This window comes from Dromaius novaehollandiae, chromosome 14 (genome assembly GCF_036370855.1).
Source record: "Dromaius novaehollandiae isolate bDroNov1 chromosome 14, bDroNov1.hap1, whole genome shotgun sequence".
Lineage (NCBI taxonomy): Eukaryota > Metazoa > Chordata > Aves > Casuariiformes > Dromaiidae > Dromaius > Dromaius novaehollandiae.
The window spans coordinates 18,414,741-18,429,158 of NC_088111.1; the positions used below are offsets into that span (position 1 = coordinate 18,414,741).

At 39.8% G+C, this 14,418-nt stretch overlaps 1 protein-coding gene across 2 annotated transcripts in view; it reads left to right on the forward strand.

Moving 5' to 3' along the window:
* Nucleotides 1-14,418, forward strand: part of ADCY9 (adenylate cyclase 9) — a 99,451-nt gene that overhangs the window by 58,422 nt on the left and 26,611 nt on the right. For both annotated transcript variants that reach the window (XM_026106500.2, XM_026106499.2), the window contains 2 exons: nucleotides 4,951-5,053; nucleotides 8,451-8,659. In XM_026106500.2, coding sequence (XP_025962285.2) covers nucleotides 4,951-5,053; nucleotides 8,451-8,659 — 312 coding nt within the window. The remainder of the gene's footprint in view (nucleotides 1-4,950; nucleotides 5,054-8,450; nucleotides 8,660-14,418) is intronic.

A 14,418-nucleotide genomic window follows, 5' to 3' on the forward strand; every position in this document is an offset into this window, starting at 1 on the left:
GTCTATTATTGCTGAGATGTTATAACATGTTGTATGTTTTCTAAACTTGGTCTGTATTCCATTTGGAAACTACAGTAGGAACCTGACATCAAAAACACTCTGCTCGGGAATGTGTAAAGTCAGTTTTTTCATCATTTTTTCCCTTGGTGATCAGTCATTCTTCATTTGACTCTTATAAAAGGAAAAACACCCCTTAAATGGCTCATCGTGAAGTTGATCTTTTATCTTTACATTCAGAATTCCTCCTAATGCATATATGTGTGTGTGTATATGTACTAAGTATATACATATAAATATACATGTAGCACGTATATGTACATCTGCAGTTAACAATGTAACATAAAATTTGAGCCACAAAGATTAACATTTTTATATACCAGAAGAAAAATATCTGATGACATCATGTGATTTACTAGTGCCTAGAAATCGTATTTAGCTTGGAAGCAAAATGAATAGGAGTAAATTCTCATGGACCTATTAGCTACCTACAGTATTTTGTAAAATTAGCCTCTCTCTCCATTTCAAACAAAAAAACAAAAAAAACCCTTCTTTTGGGCAGAAACTTTTACCCTTCTCTAAAGTTCAGAAGCATGTGATTTTTGTAAGCATGCAACCGTATCTCCCTTATTATGGCAGTGATTTAACTGGATCAGCTAAACAGATAGTTGAGTTTTGTTATTTTTTATGGCTAATCCTGTTTTTGATTCAATAACAGAAGCGCTTCCACTCAGATTAGGTGCATTTTATTTAAATATCCTTGCAAGTGTATGATCAGGTGTAGTCTAGGCTGGTTGGAACAGGGACAGCATCTTCGTAATTGAAAACATGATCCAAGCAGGGAGAAGTGAAAGAGAGGACATCGTGGTTTTTGTTACGTATTACTTAGTTTGTTCTTTTTCATCGTTCTTACCCATCTAACTTTTGCTAACTTTCTGTCTTTTCAAGCTTCTGTTCATTTTGTTTTCATTGTGTACATGTATGTCTTAGCTATTATCAAATATCAGTAGATATAATTGTTTCTAAATATCCAGTTTCTGCTCCTCTATTTCTTTTCAGATGACATTTCTCCTGTGGCCACCTTCAGTAAAAATTCTAGGTTCCTTTATTTTTCTTTTTAATTTGTGATTTCTGTCATTAACATCTGAGAAAAGATGTTCAGCTGATATTTTCAAATATTATTGTGAAAGTCAAAATGTTTGCAGAGATCAGAAAGAACAAAATTTGGGATTTTTTTTTTTTTAATATAACCAGCATACTGCAAATCTTAAGTTACCGTAAGTATTTATGCTGATTCGTGCCACTGGTCTGCTGAAGATGCTTAGCTGAAGGTCTTGTAGCTTCAAGGTCTTGGAGTTTTCCTTCTCCATTTACAAAATGGATAATTCTTTCTGATTTGGAAAAAAGTAGGACTCTGATTTGACATCAGTTAAAGCCTAGGTTTTTTTCCCTCAATTAAATATCATCATTACCATATTAAGTGGGCCATTTCTTGTTGCCAGGGAAACTTCTCTGCTGAGTTCGGTTCATGTAAACATAACTTTCCAAAAATAATCTCCTGATTAATTAGGTCTATGCAAAATGGATTAAGCCCACCATTTTACCTTAATCCTTTTTAACATTTTTTAATGTTAAGTTGTATGTAATAAGTCATTTTAAAAACATTTTCGATCCCCTACTATAAAACATACATGCTGTTGGTCTTAATAAATCTGGTGACTGGTAGGGATGTTCAAATATGCAATATGAGTTTTCTGGGGTTGGGAGGTGGAATCCAAACTTCTTTTGCTTTATCATCTTACATGAAGCCCCTTTTAAATAGTAATATTGGAAATATGCTGCTTTGGTTTTATGTTAGTGCAAACTCAGCGGTGGGGAGCTGGGAGTTTCACCTAGCATTGGGTAGTGATTTTTACGGCGTTGCACAGTGCTGGTGTTGTGATCTGTCATGCAAATGGGGCGTTGCATTAGCAAAAAACGTCCAACCCGGATACGGTGATTAGATGCAGAAACTTGTCACACAGGCTTCCAGTACAGCTGGGGAAGAGCTAAATGTATCCAAGGGGCAGTTCCGAAGCCTCTGCACTGGGTTAGGGAGCCGCGTACAGCTAGCTGGTAGAAAACACGGGGCACTGATGAAGCTTTTCATTTCCCACCTGCTTTCTGGAGTTCAGGTGTGCAGCTGAGAACAAGTGGCCTTAGGGCTCTTTGCGTGCTGAGATCACCTAGGAGCTGATACCTAGCATAGGTCCAGCTTTCTTTTTTTTTAAAAAAAAAAAAAAAAAAGTTAGTGGGGCATTTTTGTATTATTACATTCTATTTCATTATACAAGAATCCTTTTCCTAGAAGTTACAGGTTTGCTTTTTCTTAGAACTTGATTATATATATTTGGCAAACACCTTACAGTCTGAGCTTTGAAGCTGGCTTTACTACAGCCGCTGTAAAAATACCATGCTTTGTTCACTGTAATCTGCATGTTGTTGTGTATTTTAAAAGAAAACTATTAGTACAAGAGGTGGTAAGAGCACAAAATATTTAAACTTCATCTCATTGAAGATTCCCTCACAGAATTCTCCCTTTTTAGATTTTTGTTTCCAAGAAGGATTATTTATCCCTAAGATTATAAACCTTTTAAAGTCTAAGAAACAAGTACTCATGTGCTGATCGTGACTGTACTTGCAAAAGTCTCTTTAGAAGTATGGAGCAGAGTCTCAGGGAAATATGCACCTTTCCATAGAAGTTACTTTCTTTATAACCCTTTATCCTTTTTTTTTCCCTTCCCCCTTGGGTCAGTTTCCTGTTTAACTACTTTTTAAATTTGTTTGTTTCTTTCCTCTCCCACTTCCCAGTCTTACTTGATTCATGGAAAACAGAGATATCATTTGTGCTACAGAGGCACAGGGCCGCATGGGAAACAGATTATGTACTTGACTGTGTTTAGTCAACTAAACTGGGACCTTCCTCTTTGAGACAGATGGGTATTGAGATGGGTCGGAGCTGGCACAGTGTGGCTGGTTGGCATCAGAAATGCTGCCCTCTCCCTAATTTGGTAGTTTTTATTTCTTCTGTTTCTTGTTGCACTGGCAATCTGGATTCTTCTTCCTACACCCTTAGACCATCACAACTCTGGCACAATATCAGCATACTCTGATGAGCTTCCATGGAGGAAGAAAGTCAGTTCAACCACACTAAAAAAAGCTTACAAAATTCTTGCTGTAAGATGTTATTAGAAATTTTCTTACAATCTTCTGTGCCAGCTGCCACTCCTATATACCATTGTTGGATGAGGGAGAGAGGACACCGAAGAATGAAGAAAAAGGGGACTCAAGTTGATGACTTGTCATGCCTTTGGAGCATCCTATAATGTTTTTTATATATTGGCCATGGCTAAAAGGATATAGAATGAATATGCCATACTCATGCTTGAAATTCTTTGATTGTCTTCTAGACCTTCGATCTAGGAATGTTATGTGTGGTTGGTTTTGCATCTCAAGGGAAAATACCTTCCTTCTGCTATATTGTGCCAGGGAGTTTGGACTTCCAACAAACCTCTTTGCCAGAAGTAAAAAAATGAGTAACATGAAAAAACAAGGCAGGCGCAGGCTAGTTCTGTAGGATCTTTCGGCTTCTTCATCTGCTTGGATTTGATCTCATGTGCATTTGTGTGTCTTTTGCTTAGCATTAATAACAGCAGAGTAATTGAATCAAATTGTTCTGCAGGTGCTACAATTTTCAAGGTGGGAATGGCACTTGGAAAGAAGCTACCACATCTCAGATTCTACATCAGTTTTAAAAATAGCAGAAGTTAGTTGACTGTAAATAACAAATGGAATCAGTTGCTTGAAAATGAAAGGAGGCCTGTAACATCAGATGTTCTCAAGTCTCAGACAAGGACTATGTAGGAGAGAGGGTGACAGACTATCTGAGAAATAAATTACATAAGCAAGCGTGACCTTACTCTGGGACCATTGTGCCCAAAGCATTTAGTGCTGTTTAAGTTCAGTTCTTTCAGCTCTTTGATGCCTGTCGGGAAAAGAAAACATTTGCAGAACAGCAGCACCATAGATATCAGAGCCAACATGAGAAAAATGTTCTTTCATAAATCTCTTACAACTAATGTAAACTCAAAAAATGCCCTATTTTTGTTCAGGGTGTGTGGGGAATAGAAACAATGTCTTAATGATTGAGGCATCTTTTATGTTTTCCCTGCACCTGGCACTAGAAGATAAGATGAAGGAGCACGTAAACACCCTCTGGTAGATGCTGCCTCCTGGTTCATTAGTTCTAATAAGCTAGTTTCATTGCTTGCCAGTGCCTTTGGTGGTGATTCTGGTGATTTCAGATTTTCTGTTACAGAAATAAATTTAAGCTATCCATTTCCTCAGGAACTCCTTTTTCTCTGCAGCCTGGATCATTAAATGAATGGTCCCAGCTGAGTTACTGAGTTATTTTAGTGTCTTTGAAATAACGAGAAAGTGCTGTTTTCTAAAATGGAAAATGTTTTTTCTAACAAGTTGTCACTTTTATCATCCTGGGCTTTGTTTTGAATGATAGAGGTCTGTCTAATACATAAATATCCCACAGCCACATCTCCCATAAGTTCATGCCTCTGTAGCAGCAGTTAACCTTTACTATTCACTGGCTCATACTACAATTATCTGTAGTCCTCTGTGATTATAGTTGTTAAATTCCTGAAGGGATTTGTTAGTGTCCTCCTGAAAATATAAAAATCTGCTCCATCTTGTTCTTGTAAGCTATTTCCTGTGACTGAGCAAGTGAATGTAGATGGAGGGTGTCAGTACCCACAGTAAGAGCAAGCAAAGAAATGCTATACAAACTTTGAAGCCAAGGTAGTCAAGCCTCGGTGTCACTGGAGACGGAAACCACAGGATGGTGGAGTCTGAAAGAATTACAGCTGAATAAACTGATGCTGGTATGTCTTTTCTCTCTAGCCTCATGAAAGACTACTTCTTTAAACCGCCTATTAACAAGCTGAGCCTGAACTTCTTAGATCAGGATTTGGAGATGGCCTACAGGACGAGCTATCAGGAAGAGGTGCGTTTCTCCTGGAGTTGGTTTCCTTCTGTGATCTGCCTAAGCAACTATCTGTACTTGTACTCATGCAGTTTTTAACACATTTCATTGCAGTTGATGGCAAGGGTCAAGAAATGACAAATGTGATTTATCGCTTGATACTGTTGCCTCTGAAAAGTCCCTTCCTTTCAGTTGACCTGTCATGCACCGATGCCCCGAGTCTAGTCCAGTATTTGGGCTGGGAATGCATTTTTGCAATCCACCAAGATGCACAAGAACAAATTTTACTTATTTCACCTACGTTATCTCCATTTTCAGGTTTATGTTCTAATGCTCAAGGCAGGCCAGAGAACCAGGCTAAGGCAAAAGTAAAGGCAAAATGCTTTTTGGCCTCCTCATCAAATATCCTAACTTTGACACTGGTAACTTTGAATGTCATAAATTTTATGCCTGTTCTGTGTTCAGAACAGGTGTTTCACAGCGCTGTGTACAGTAAGGAACTTGGCGCCTTTAGGATTCTGCATTATTTGAGCATAAAAAAAATCCTGAATCTCCTTCAGGAGAAGGGACTTCTGTGAACTGTTATGAGCTTTCCCTGTCAGCTGATATTTCTGCCTGCTTGACATGAACTAGCAAGATGTAAGTTTGCGTATAGCAACGTTAGGTGTCAATGTGAACTGAGGCTGCATTTCCACAAGGAGCTGAAAAGTAGCTACCAAAAGAGGGCAATCACTCTCCCCTCCCTGCTCCTTCCAATGGCTCTGGTGCTTATCAGACCCTTCCCTGCTGTGAGCCAGTTCATTTTACTAACTTACATAAAATATTAATCTGTTTTTTTTATTGGGGGCTATTTTTTTCTACTGTTTGTTTTGGGTTTTTTTTTTCCTCCGTTCTCTCTTAATGTTGAACCAGCAGCTCACAGAGCCTGACAAGTGCCAGAGCCAGCACAGGAGAAGTGGCTAGGAGCAGGGAGGGAAGAGAGACCTTCCCTTTCAGTAGTGGTGAGCTATCAGTTCAGGCCATCCATCTTGCAGAATCACACCCTGATAAACCTAGGTGTTGATTCTCTCTTCCTCCCCGTGTGCCTGACATCTGAGGGCAGGGAGGATATCTGCCCTGCTTCTAGGCAGCATTGTCATGGGGTCCTTAGCAGTGGCCCCTTTTTGCTTGTTTTCCAGTTTTTACAAATGAGACCTAACGCTCTCTTTTTTTTTTTTTTTTTTTTTCTTTTTAAACAAAGGTAAGGATAGCTGTGTTGCCGTTTCATTCATTCAGTGTGTTCTGGAACCCCGTGTTCATGGTGCAGCACTTTGTATCAGTGGTATCTCTGAATAAACCTCCTGTAGCAACAGCAGGAGAAACTTCCTGTGAGAGGCATTCACATTTATTAAATTATATCCGCAGCAGTATATTACATCTGCTCAAATCCTAAATTGAGCGCAATAAGAGAACAAAACAAGCATTGTTTTAGTGCTTTTTGACTGTTTTATAAATCATTATTTAGAGTGTGCTGGAAATTAATACCACAATATATATGTGGGTCTGTGTATATATGTGTGCATGCACACACACGTGATTGCTTGCACAAGTTGCATGCAATATACAGAAAACAGAAAATCAAGTTCTTTCCAACTGAAAGGCCAGAAAGAAAGGTAGTAGTATTCAAGCATGTGCAGATTGACCTATTAATGTGGGTATGTAGGAAATTCATGGAAGAAAGGAGCAGGAATGAGGTCCCTCCCTTTTGGAGGTGGTAAACTGTTACTTTGGTCTGGCTGCATTATGAAAACCTACCTGGAAATGGAAATTTTGGGGCAATACCTGTTAAAGTCTTAATATTAGCACATACTGATGCAGAACCAAAAAAGGTGAAATGGTCTTCAACAGTGCTGGAGAGAGACTTGTTTAATTGTCTTGCAGTAAATTGTTGCTAAAAGTATCTTCCAGCACCAGTGAACTCACTCTAATTACATTGTGTCAGCTGCATACTTGGTTTGCAATCACTGTCTTTCAGCAGCTGCCCTTCCTGAGAGCTGGCTTAGCCTGTTCTTGTTTGGAATTTAACACTCAGTGTTAAGGCAGCCTTAACACTATCACTTTCGGATACAGTGCTGCCATCCTTAATTCAATTTTATGTAACTGTCTGTGTGGATTGAAGGGATTCTGCCACAGCTCAGACTAAAAGGTAATTTTGCACTGAAATGGTGCTGGCTGAATGTATTAGGCTGCAGAGGGGTGCAGATGCAAAACAAATTCATTTCCCAGTGTTGCTGAGTGCAGGTAGTGTTCTGAGGAGCAAAGGAAATTTCCCAGTGAAACCATAGTACAAGAGTGTAGGATTCAAACTGGGCTGCCTCTTGGCAATATTGATAACACGCTTTTCATTTTTCTTTGGAACTTGCTTTCTGCCATCCAGTATCTGAGATGACTAAATTTAAAACTGGAAGTGTTAAGACTGCAAAGGAGAAGAGCTGCAAGCTCTGTTTAGATCATCTGAAATAGGAGTTTAAGATTCTTTTAAGCCCAAACTGTCGTAGTCTCGTCCTCTGTTCCCCCCCACCCCATATACACACGCAGAAACGCACAAACACTGCAAGTTGCACATTCTTGCCTTCTCCCTTGGGCAGACATAAGCACTCATAAGATTGGGCTCGCTGGAGTAAGCCAGGACGTGGAGCTCATGATCTAGTTTTCAGCTGGATTGGCCCTCAAACCGTCTCACTCCACAGCTGCACGAACACGAGGGCCAGCACAAAATGCAAGGGGAATGCGTGGTAAGGGGTTAGGGAAAAGCAGAACTTAGTGTCCTGGGCCTACATCAATTTAAACTGCATAGTGTCCTGATTGTTTCTTTTAATCTTGCCTGAAAGAGAGATGTGAACTCTGCCACGTGCAAGTCATTGTCCCTGTAGACTGCTGTTTGGAGGGTTTTCCGAATGAGCCACTGGAACCAGAATTTTTTATTATTATTATTAGAAAATCTATTGCTATTTTAAATAAAAATCTATGAAGAAAACTTCTTTTAGCTTTCTCTGTTAGTTGTTATGGTTTTTATGTTCCTTTGCATAGCACAGGTAATTTTTATGTGGTTTATTTCTGTATTATAACATCCTGTAAAAAATGTTTGTGAACTTTAAAAAGTAATAACAATAAAAAATCACCCCAGACCCGGCACAGTGTTGCCGGTGCTTTTTCTCAATAGAAACTATTCGCAGGGAACTGATAGTCATGGAACTACCTCTTTGGTTTGGGGTTTTTTTGTTTTTTAACACAATGTTTACATTGAATTAATGAAGTGGCAAAATGTTCTGCATTGCTTTACTAGGTTTTGTGATCTGCTGTTTACGGTACAGTTGAATTCAGCATAGGAGCATTTATTCTTGTTCATCCTTTCCCTCAATCCTTGTACTCCTCATAGGTTATAAGGAATGCTCCAGTGAAGACGTTTGCCAGTGCTACCTTCAGCTCACTCCTGGACGTGTTTCTTTCCACCACAGTCTTCCTAATACTCTCCATCACGTGTTTCTTGAAACATGGGATGGTCTCATCCCCTCCACCTCCAGCAGCAGTCGTGGTGTTCGTCATCGCCATCCTGCTAGAAGTGTTCTCCCTCGTCATCTCAATTAGGTAAATAACGTGAAAGGAAGTCTTGAAACAGCAATGTGAATTAAAATGGTGGTTGGCTTGAGAAAGTTTTGTTTCACAGCATCCCAGGAACTCGCTCTGACAATCTGTAAAATTTGGGAAATAATGTTAACAAAACCAAGAAGGCTTGCAGCAGATCTGGTACAAGGAGGGAGTCTAGCTAACTAAGGGGAAGAAAGGTGACTCTGATGAAGGCTGCCTATGGAGGCAAAATCTGCACATTGTGTCTGGCCCGGCTCGTTGTTCCTCTTGATGCCACGCAGAGCTCGCTGTCTTCACCCTACACGGTGCCATCAGAATGAGGGAACTCAAGCAGAAGACTTCTCTCTGTCTTTCAGAAAAAATCAAAAAGAAAAAATTCCCCCATTTAAATTGCTAGAGAAAAGTACATCATTCTGGTGTTAAAATTGAATTTTTTATTAGAAATGCAAAGAACAGTCCTTTTCTGAGGGGGAAAAAAAAAAAAAGTAAAAATTGCATTGCATCGGTCCAGAATTAGTTTTCATAATAATTTCTATTTTGACTTTCATGGGCTTAATATTCAAAATAGTTTGTGTTTTTCTGTTTGACACATAATTGAAGTTAAACATTTCCCCTGAGCCCTCAGCTCTATGACAGTCATCTGCTGCTTGAGATGGGTCACTAGTTTACCTCTGCAGAAGGGACCGCTGCTCAGGACGGCGCTTGGCAGAGCCAGTCCCCACACTGCCTCTTTGCAGTTGGCAGCGAAGGATTCTCGGTCCCCGAGTTCCTAAACGCGTCCCTGCAACCCCTGCGGCTGTACCTCTCCTGTGCCCTTGGAGGTCGGGCTTGGCTGCAAACGCAGAGATTTGATAATTACCAGCAATTTTTCATTCCGGATTTATATCCAGTCCCCTACAGCATGTGTGTCCTGGACCTCTTTAAGACCCTTATGGTCTCACCCCATCATTTTTAGTCTGAAGATTGGTGGCTGTGCGGTTCCTACCTAATGTGGGCTTTTCCCCCAGACCTCGCTGGCGATATTAATATGCTCAAATTTAGTAGAAGACCGCAGTTGTACCTGCTTTCAGTAAGACTCGTGGTCCTGTGGGTGTGTTGCCTCATTTATATAGATACCACGTGTAACTTATTATTAACACAGATGATAGACTCAGTAATAAGTTGTCTGTCTGTCTATGCTTGTGAGAGCAATTTTCTTCTACCTCCAACCCCCATTTTACTGTAGTTCCTTCTGTCACAAGAGCAGGTAATAAAGGTGGTGTGTGGAAATGTATGTCCTCGCTTGTAGTTCTGCAAACCTATAAGGTATGTGTAAATTAAAATGCTTTTCTAATTACAAGTCAGAATAATTCTGCTGGTGATTCAGAAGAAAGAATAGATGGCAATTTGCACTGTTATTCTGAATTTTGAGAGTCAGCTAAAAAAATACTAAATTACTACTTCAGTCACTGAAGTAAGCTTTTAACTCAGATGTGCATACAAAAGTATGCAAGCCTATTTGCACAAATACAAAGCTGGCATTTTTGAGTAGAGAGATAACATTTTTGAAGAGTGGAAATGCTTTTAAAGATAGTATTTCTTAGCAGATGTATTTGATTATTACAATTTGAATACTACGGTGCTTTTGGATTTTTTAGAAGAACGAGAAACTTGGAAAGTTAAGTGTTAAGACCTTTACTGGGAGATGCTTAAACTTCCAGTATATCCTATATATCCTAAGCTAGATTAACTGTTGCTCTGTGCTCTCCCTTGCACTAGTTCAGCGAGGCATTATTGCCTTTACAGAGCCATATCAGTGCTCTGTCTCAGCAAAAGAAGGTGAAAGTTTTTTGTCGGCTTGATGTGTTGAGGCAGCTCTTTGGTTGTATCAGGTAGAGGAGTAGGAAAGCAGCACTGAGCAGTTAGGTTGGGATAGGCAGTCTTGCAGCTGCATCTTTGAGTTTGTTCAGCTTTGAGCAACTCCACCACCACTTTGTAGAAAAGCTGATTTCTGCTGTGCGGATATGTTTAGAGAAAATTAATGTTCTTTCACTTTGCAGGTACCTTTTCAAAATATTCAGTTTTAGTATTTCTCAGTTTATTATTTTTCTTAATTATTTTTCCAATGCTGCATGCTACTATCTTTGCATTTACCTTTTCTTTTTCCATACAGTTATCAAAAATTAATACTATAATCTGAGAAGTATTTGTAAGTAGGTACATAAGCTTTTACTTCAGTCCTGTTGTGTAATTGCTGATTCAGGGGTTTCTTAAGGAGAAGAAGGTACAATGCTGTTTTCAATGTTATTTATGTAATCAGGAGTTTGCAAAGCAGTTTTGCCTTTCTGAATTGTGTGTGGCTGTAGAGCGGTTTAGATTCATTGCACCACTATGTTGCTGAGAGCCATGCTCTCTGATAGTGAGCCTGGAGCGTTGCCAAGGTGAATTTAAGTGGCTTGATAACGTTTGCTAAACAGTATTTGGTTTTACTGCTAATATTTCTAATATTTGTATGAGACTATGGCTTAAAGCCTTAATTTTGCTTTCTAAACTGGCCTAGTCGCCTCATTTAAAGTCAGTAGGATTTACAAACTGAGGTGACTCCTGAGTCTCAGAAATATTTTTGAAATTTTTAATCATTCTTTCATGCTTTATTCTGATTTGAAAAACAGGTTGAGAAGCCTCTCATTTTGGAGAACACCTGTAGACAGTCATCAAAACTTAGGTAGTCCCATCTAGTGTAATAATAATAGATTTTCAATAAACAATGTGTTGACAGCAAGAAGGACTGGCGATATCCCAAAGGACACTCGAAGGAAGTTTAGGCAGGTAGGAAACGTTGCACTTCCTGCACAGCTACTACCACTGCAGGTGATCTGCGGTTACTAGCACTGCCTGCGTTCGTCGCAGTCCGGGATGACTGTGAATCTCAAGACTCCACAAGTTGTCATGGTTAGTCTGGGATAAAGCATGGCTGGGTGGCATAAATGATCACTGCCCTTCTCTGCTCTCCATCAAACTTGCAGTTGAGGAGCAGGGACATGGGAATTGAGTTCCTCCCGGGGCCCCTGTCATGCTCTTAGCCTGAGGCAAGCGTGAGACATGGCCTTCCTTTCTTTTGGTGGAAGGGAAACATATTTAGATCACTCTGTATTTACTGCGAAGCTACAAGAAGTCGATTCTCAGGACGTTACTAGCACAGACTCATTCGTGATCTTCCCTCTGGTAAATGAGGTGTAATTTGTATTTGGTTTACCTCTGATCATTGCATCTAACACTGACCTAAATCTCTAAAGTGCAAGAAAGGATCATTTCAGATCTGAGTAGATCTTACCCAGGATACTTTCTTAAAAAGAGCCTTGTATCACACATAGGAAAAGAACGCTCTCTGTAGATGAAAGTCTCGGCAGCTCCCTAGTAGACTCCCAGTTTTAAATGTGATGGGGTTTTCTTGTGGGACTTCTGTTAGTAGGAACTGGTATCTGTGTTGGGTTTTGGTTTGGGGGCTTTTTTTCTTTTTGAATTAATGCTATGTATTATGGTAAATAAATATGCTTGCAGGCGACTCCAGTCTCTGCAGCACATTTACCTACATGTGTAACAGCCTTCCACTTCCCCACTCTGTGCTAATGAAGAAGGGTCTTGCCATAAGTGTGCTTAGTTGGCTACATTAAATTCAAAATGTTTAAGTTGTACACTATTTTGTATATCCCCAGGCCATGGTTTTACAGACTGTTCTGTTTTTCCACCATTTAAGTAAGTGAATGTCGGTGTTAGGAGGACAAACATACCGTTATGCCCTTGTTCTGTCTCACTTCCACTGAGCAAAGCAAAAAGCTTCTTTTAAGGACTATTTGGCATACCAGCGTATACCAGCTCCCTTTGACCACTAGTTATACACAGACAGAGCGCAGAACTTCCCGGCCAGAAATGTCATCCCAAATGACAATCACAGAATACCACAGAGATATCTGAAGGGAGGAGATTGGACTACAATGCTGGGCACAATCCCAGAATTTCAGGAAAGGGATTATTTTGGGACCAGAAAATTCTTGTTGAAGTTGCTCATTGTATTTTCATTATCGTGGTGCGAAACACCCTCTCTTTAAATTGGTCTAACTTCTAATTGAATCCAGTAGTCAAACGAGGAAGTGCTTGCTACAGCTTTTGTGGCTGAGACCTTTAGTCTGGCTGAAATAATGGGAGAGGCAAACACTATAGCTGTCTATAAAATAAGAAATGTTAAAATTTTTAAGTCTAATATAGTTGAAGTCCTAATGGGGCAAAGCTTAGAAGGGAGAAGGATGTTTTGTTTCCTCTCTGAAGTGTCTGCTAATAAATTACGGGAGTATCTATAAATGAAGCTCCCACTATTATCACAAGTGCCACCCTAAAATTAATTGTATAAAGCTGCATGCAAAAAATGGTGCTTAATTTGTAAGTATGTGGAATATGTCCTCTCCAGACCTGTAACTAAAATGCAAAGAATGTCCTTCTGCCCGCTCGAAGTATGGCTGCTTTGACTTTCATGAGTTTAGTTGAAGTGTAAGAGGTCTTAAAGTTCAGTTGTTATAAAAATGTCTTGGGAAATGTCATTGACCATATGACAAGGTGTGAGATTTCACTTGGGACCCTTAGGAATGCTTCTGCAAGAATACAGGTAAAAGATATCTGCCCAGGACTTTTGTTAACTAGATAGTTCTGCCATCTGGTTCTTGCTCTGGAGTAAAACTTGTTAGAAGTGAGAGTGTTAAATAAAACGCATTGTTTTGGATGGCATCCTTCAGTAGAGACTGACCAAGAACAAAAATTGCTTGCTGAAGCTAGAGCTAAATGAAGCATGTCTGCTAATGACGTGACTTACATAGTCTATTGATGCAAGGAAAAACAATGTATTCTGTTTGTCTTTATTCATTTCTAACATCTGTGACTTTGGTATTTAATATCCCACCAAATTGTTGCTATGCCAAAAGCTTTTGATTTGAAATATGGGAATTGATTTTAAACTGCCAGTAAATACAGAAATGACGGTAACGTTCTCCATTACCCATTAATCATTTATGTCAAAGTTACTAATTTGAACTACAGCTTGTGTAAACATCTCAGATGCTTTAGCATTTAAGCCCTGTTGAGCTACCCACTGACACTGCATTATTTACTGATACTGCCCTGTAGCCATTAAATCTGTCTGCAGCTCTCACTGCTGTCTGGATTTAATGCGGTTCTTGCTTCCTGCGTTGGGAGAGTTGTGCCATATTCGCAGCCTTTTGCTGTTCTGTGAAGGATGGGATTTCAGTTGTTCCAGTTCTGGAGTGCAGGGTATTGCAATAAATTCTGGACTGAAAAGAAGTCAATGCAAGAAGGTAAACATTATCACTGCGAAATGTGGAGTTGTTCTGGAATTTGTGCTAGCTTTTTCAAACACTCAGCTGCCTAAATAAAGAAGTGTCCTCATCACAGGATTAACTGATCAGGTTTGCTGATGGATTTGTTGCTATAGTTCCCGCAAGAATTTGTCCTGGCATGGAGGCCTGGCAAAAAAAAGCTTTCTGCACCATCTAGTCTCTGTGTAGGTTGGGGTGAAAGACATGAGTTGCACTGGGTGTCTGTCACACTTCGCATGCCACAGAACTGCTTTCTGTGCCAGCCTACATGAGAATGACATGAAAGATCACACCGAGCGTGGGCAGAGAGGTGTCACTGATTTGCATTTGGAGAGATTTGAGCTATCCTGTCTTTTCATGCAGCTGGCGTGGAAGAGCTGTGGTATGTTGCTTAGC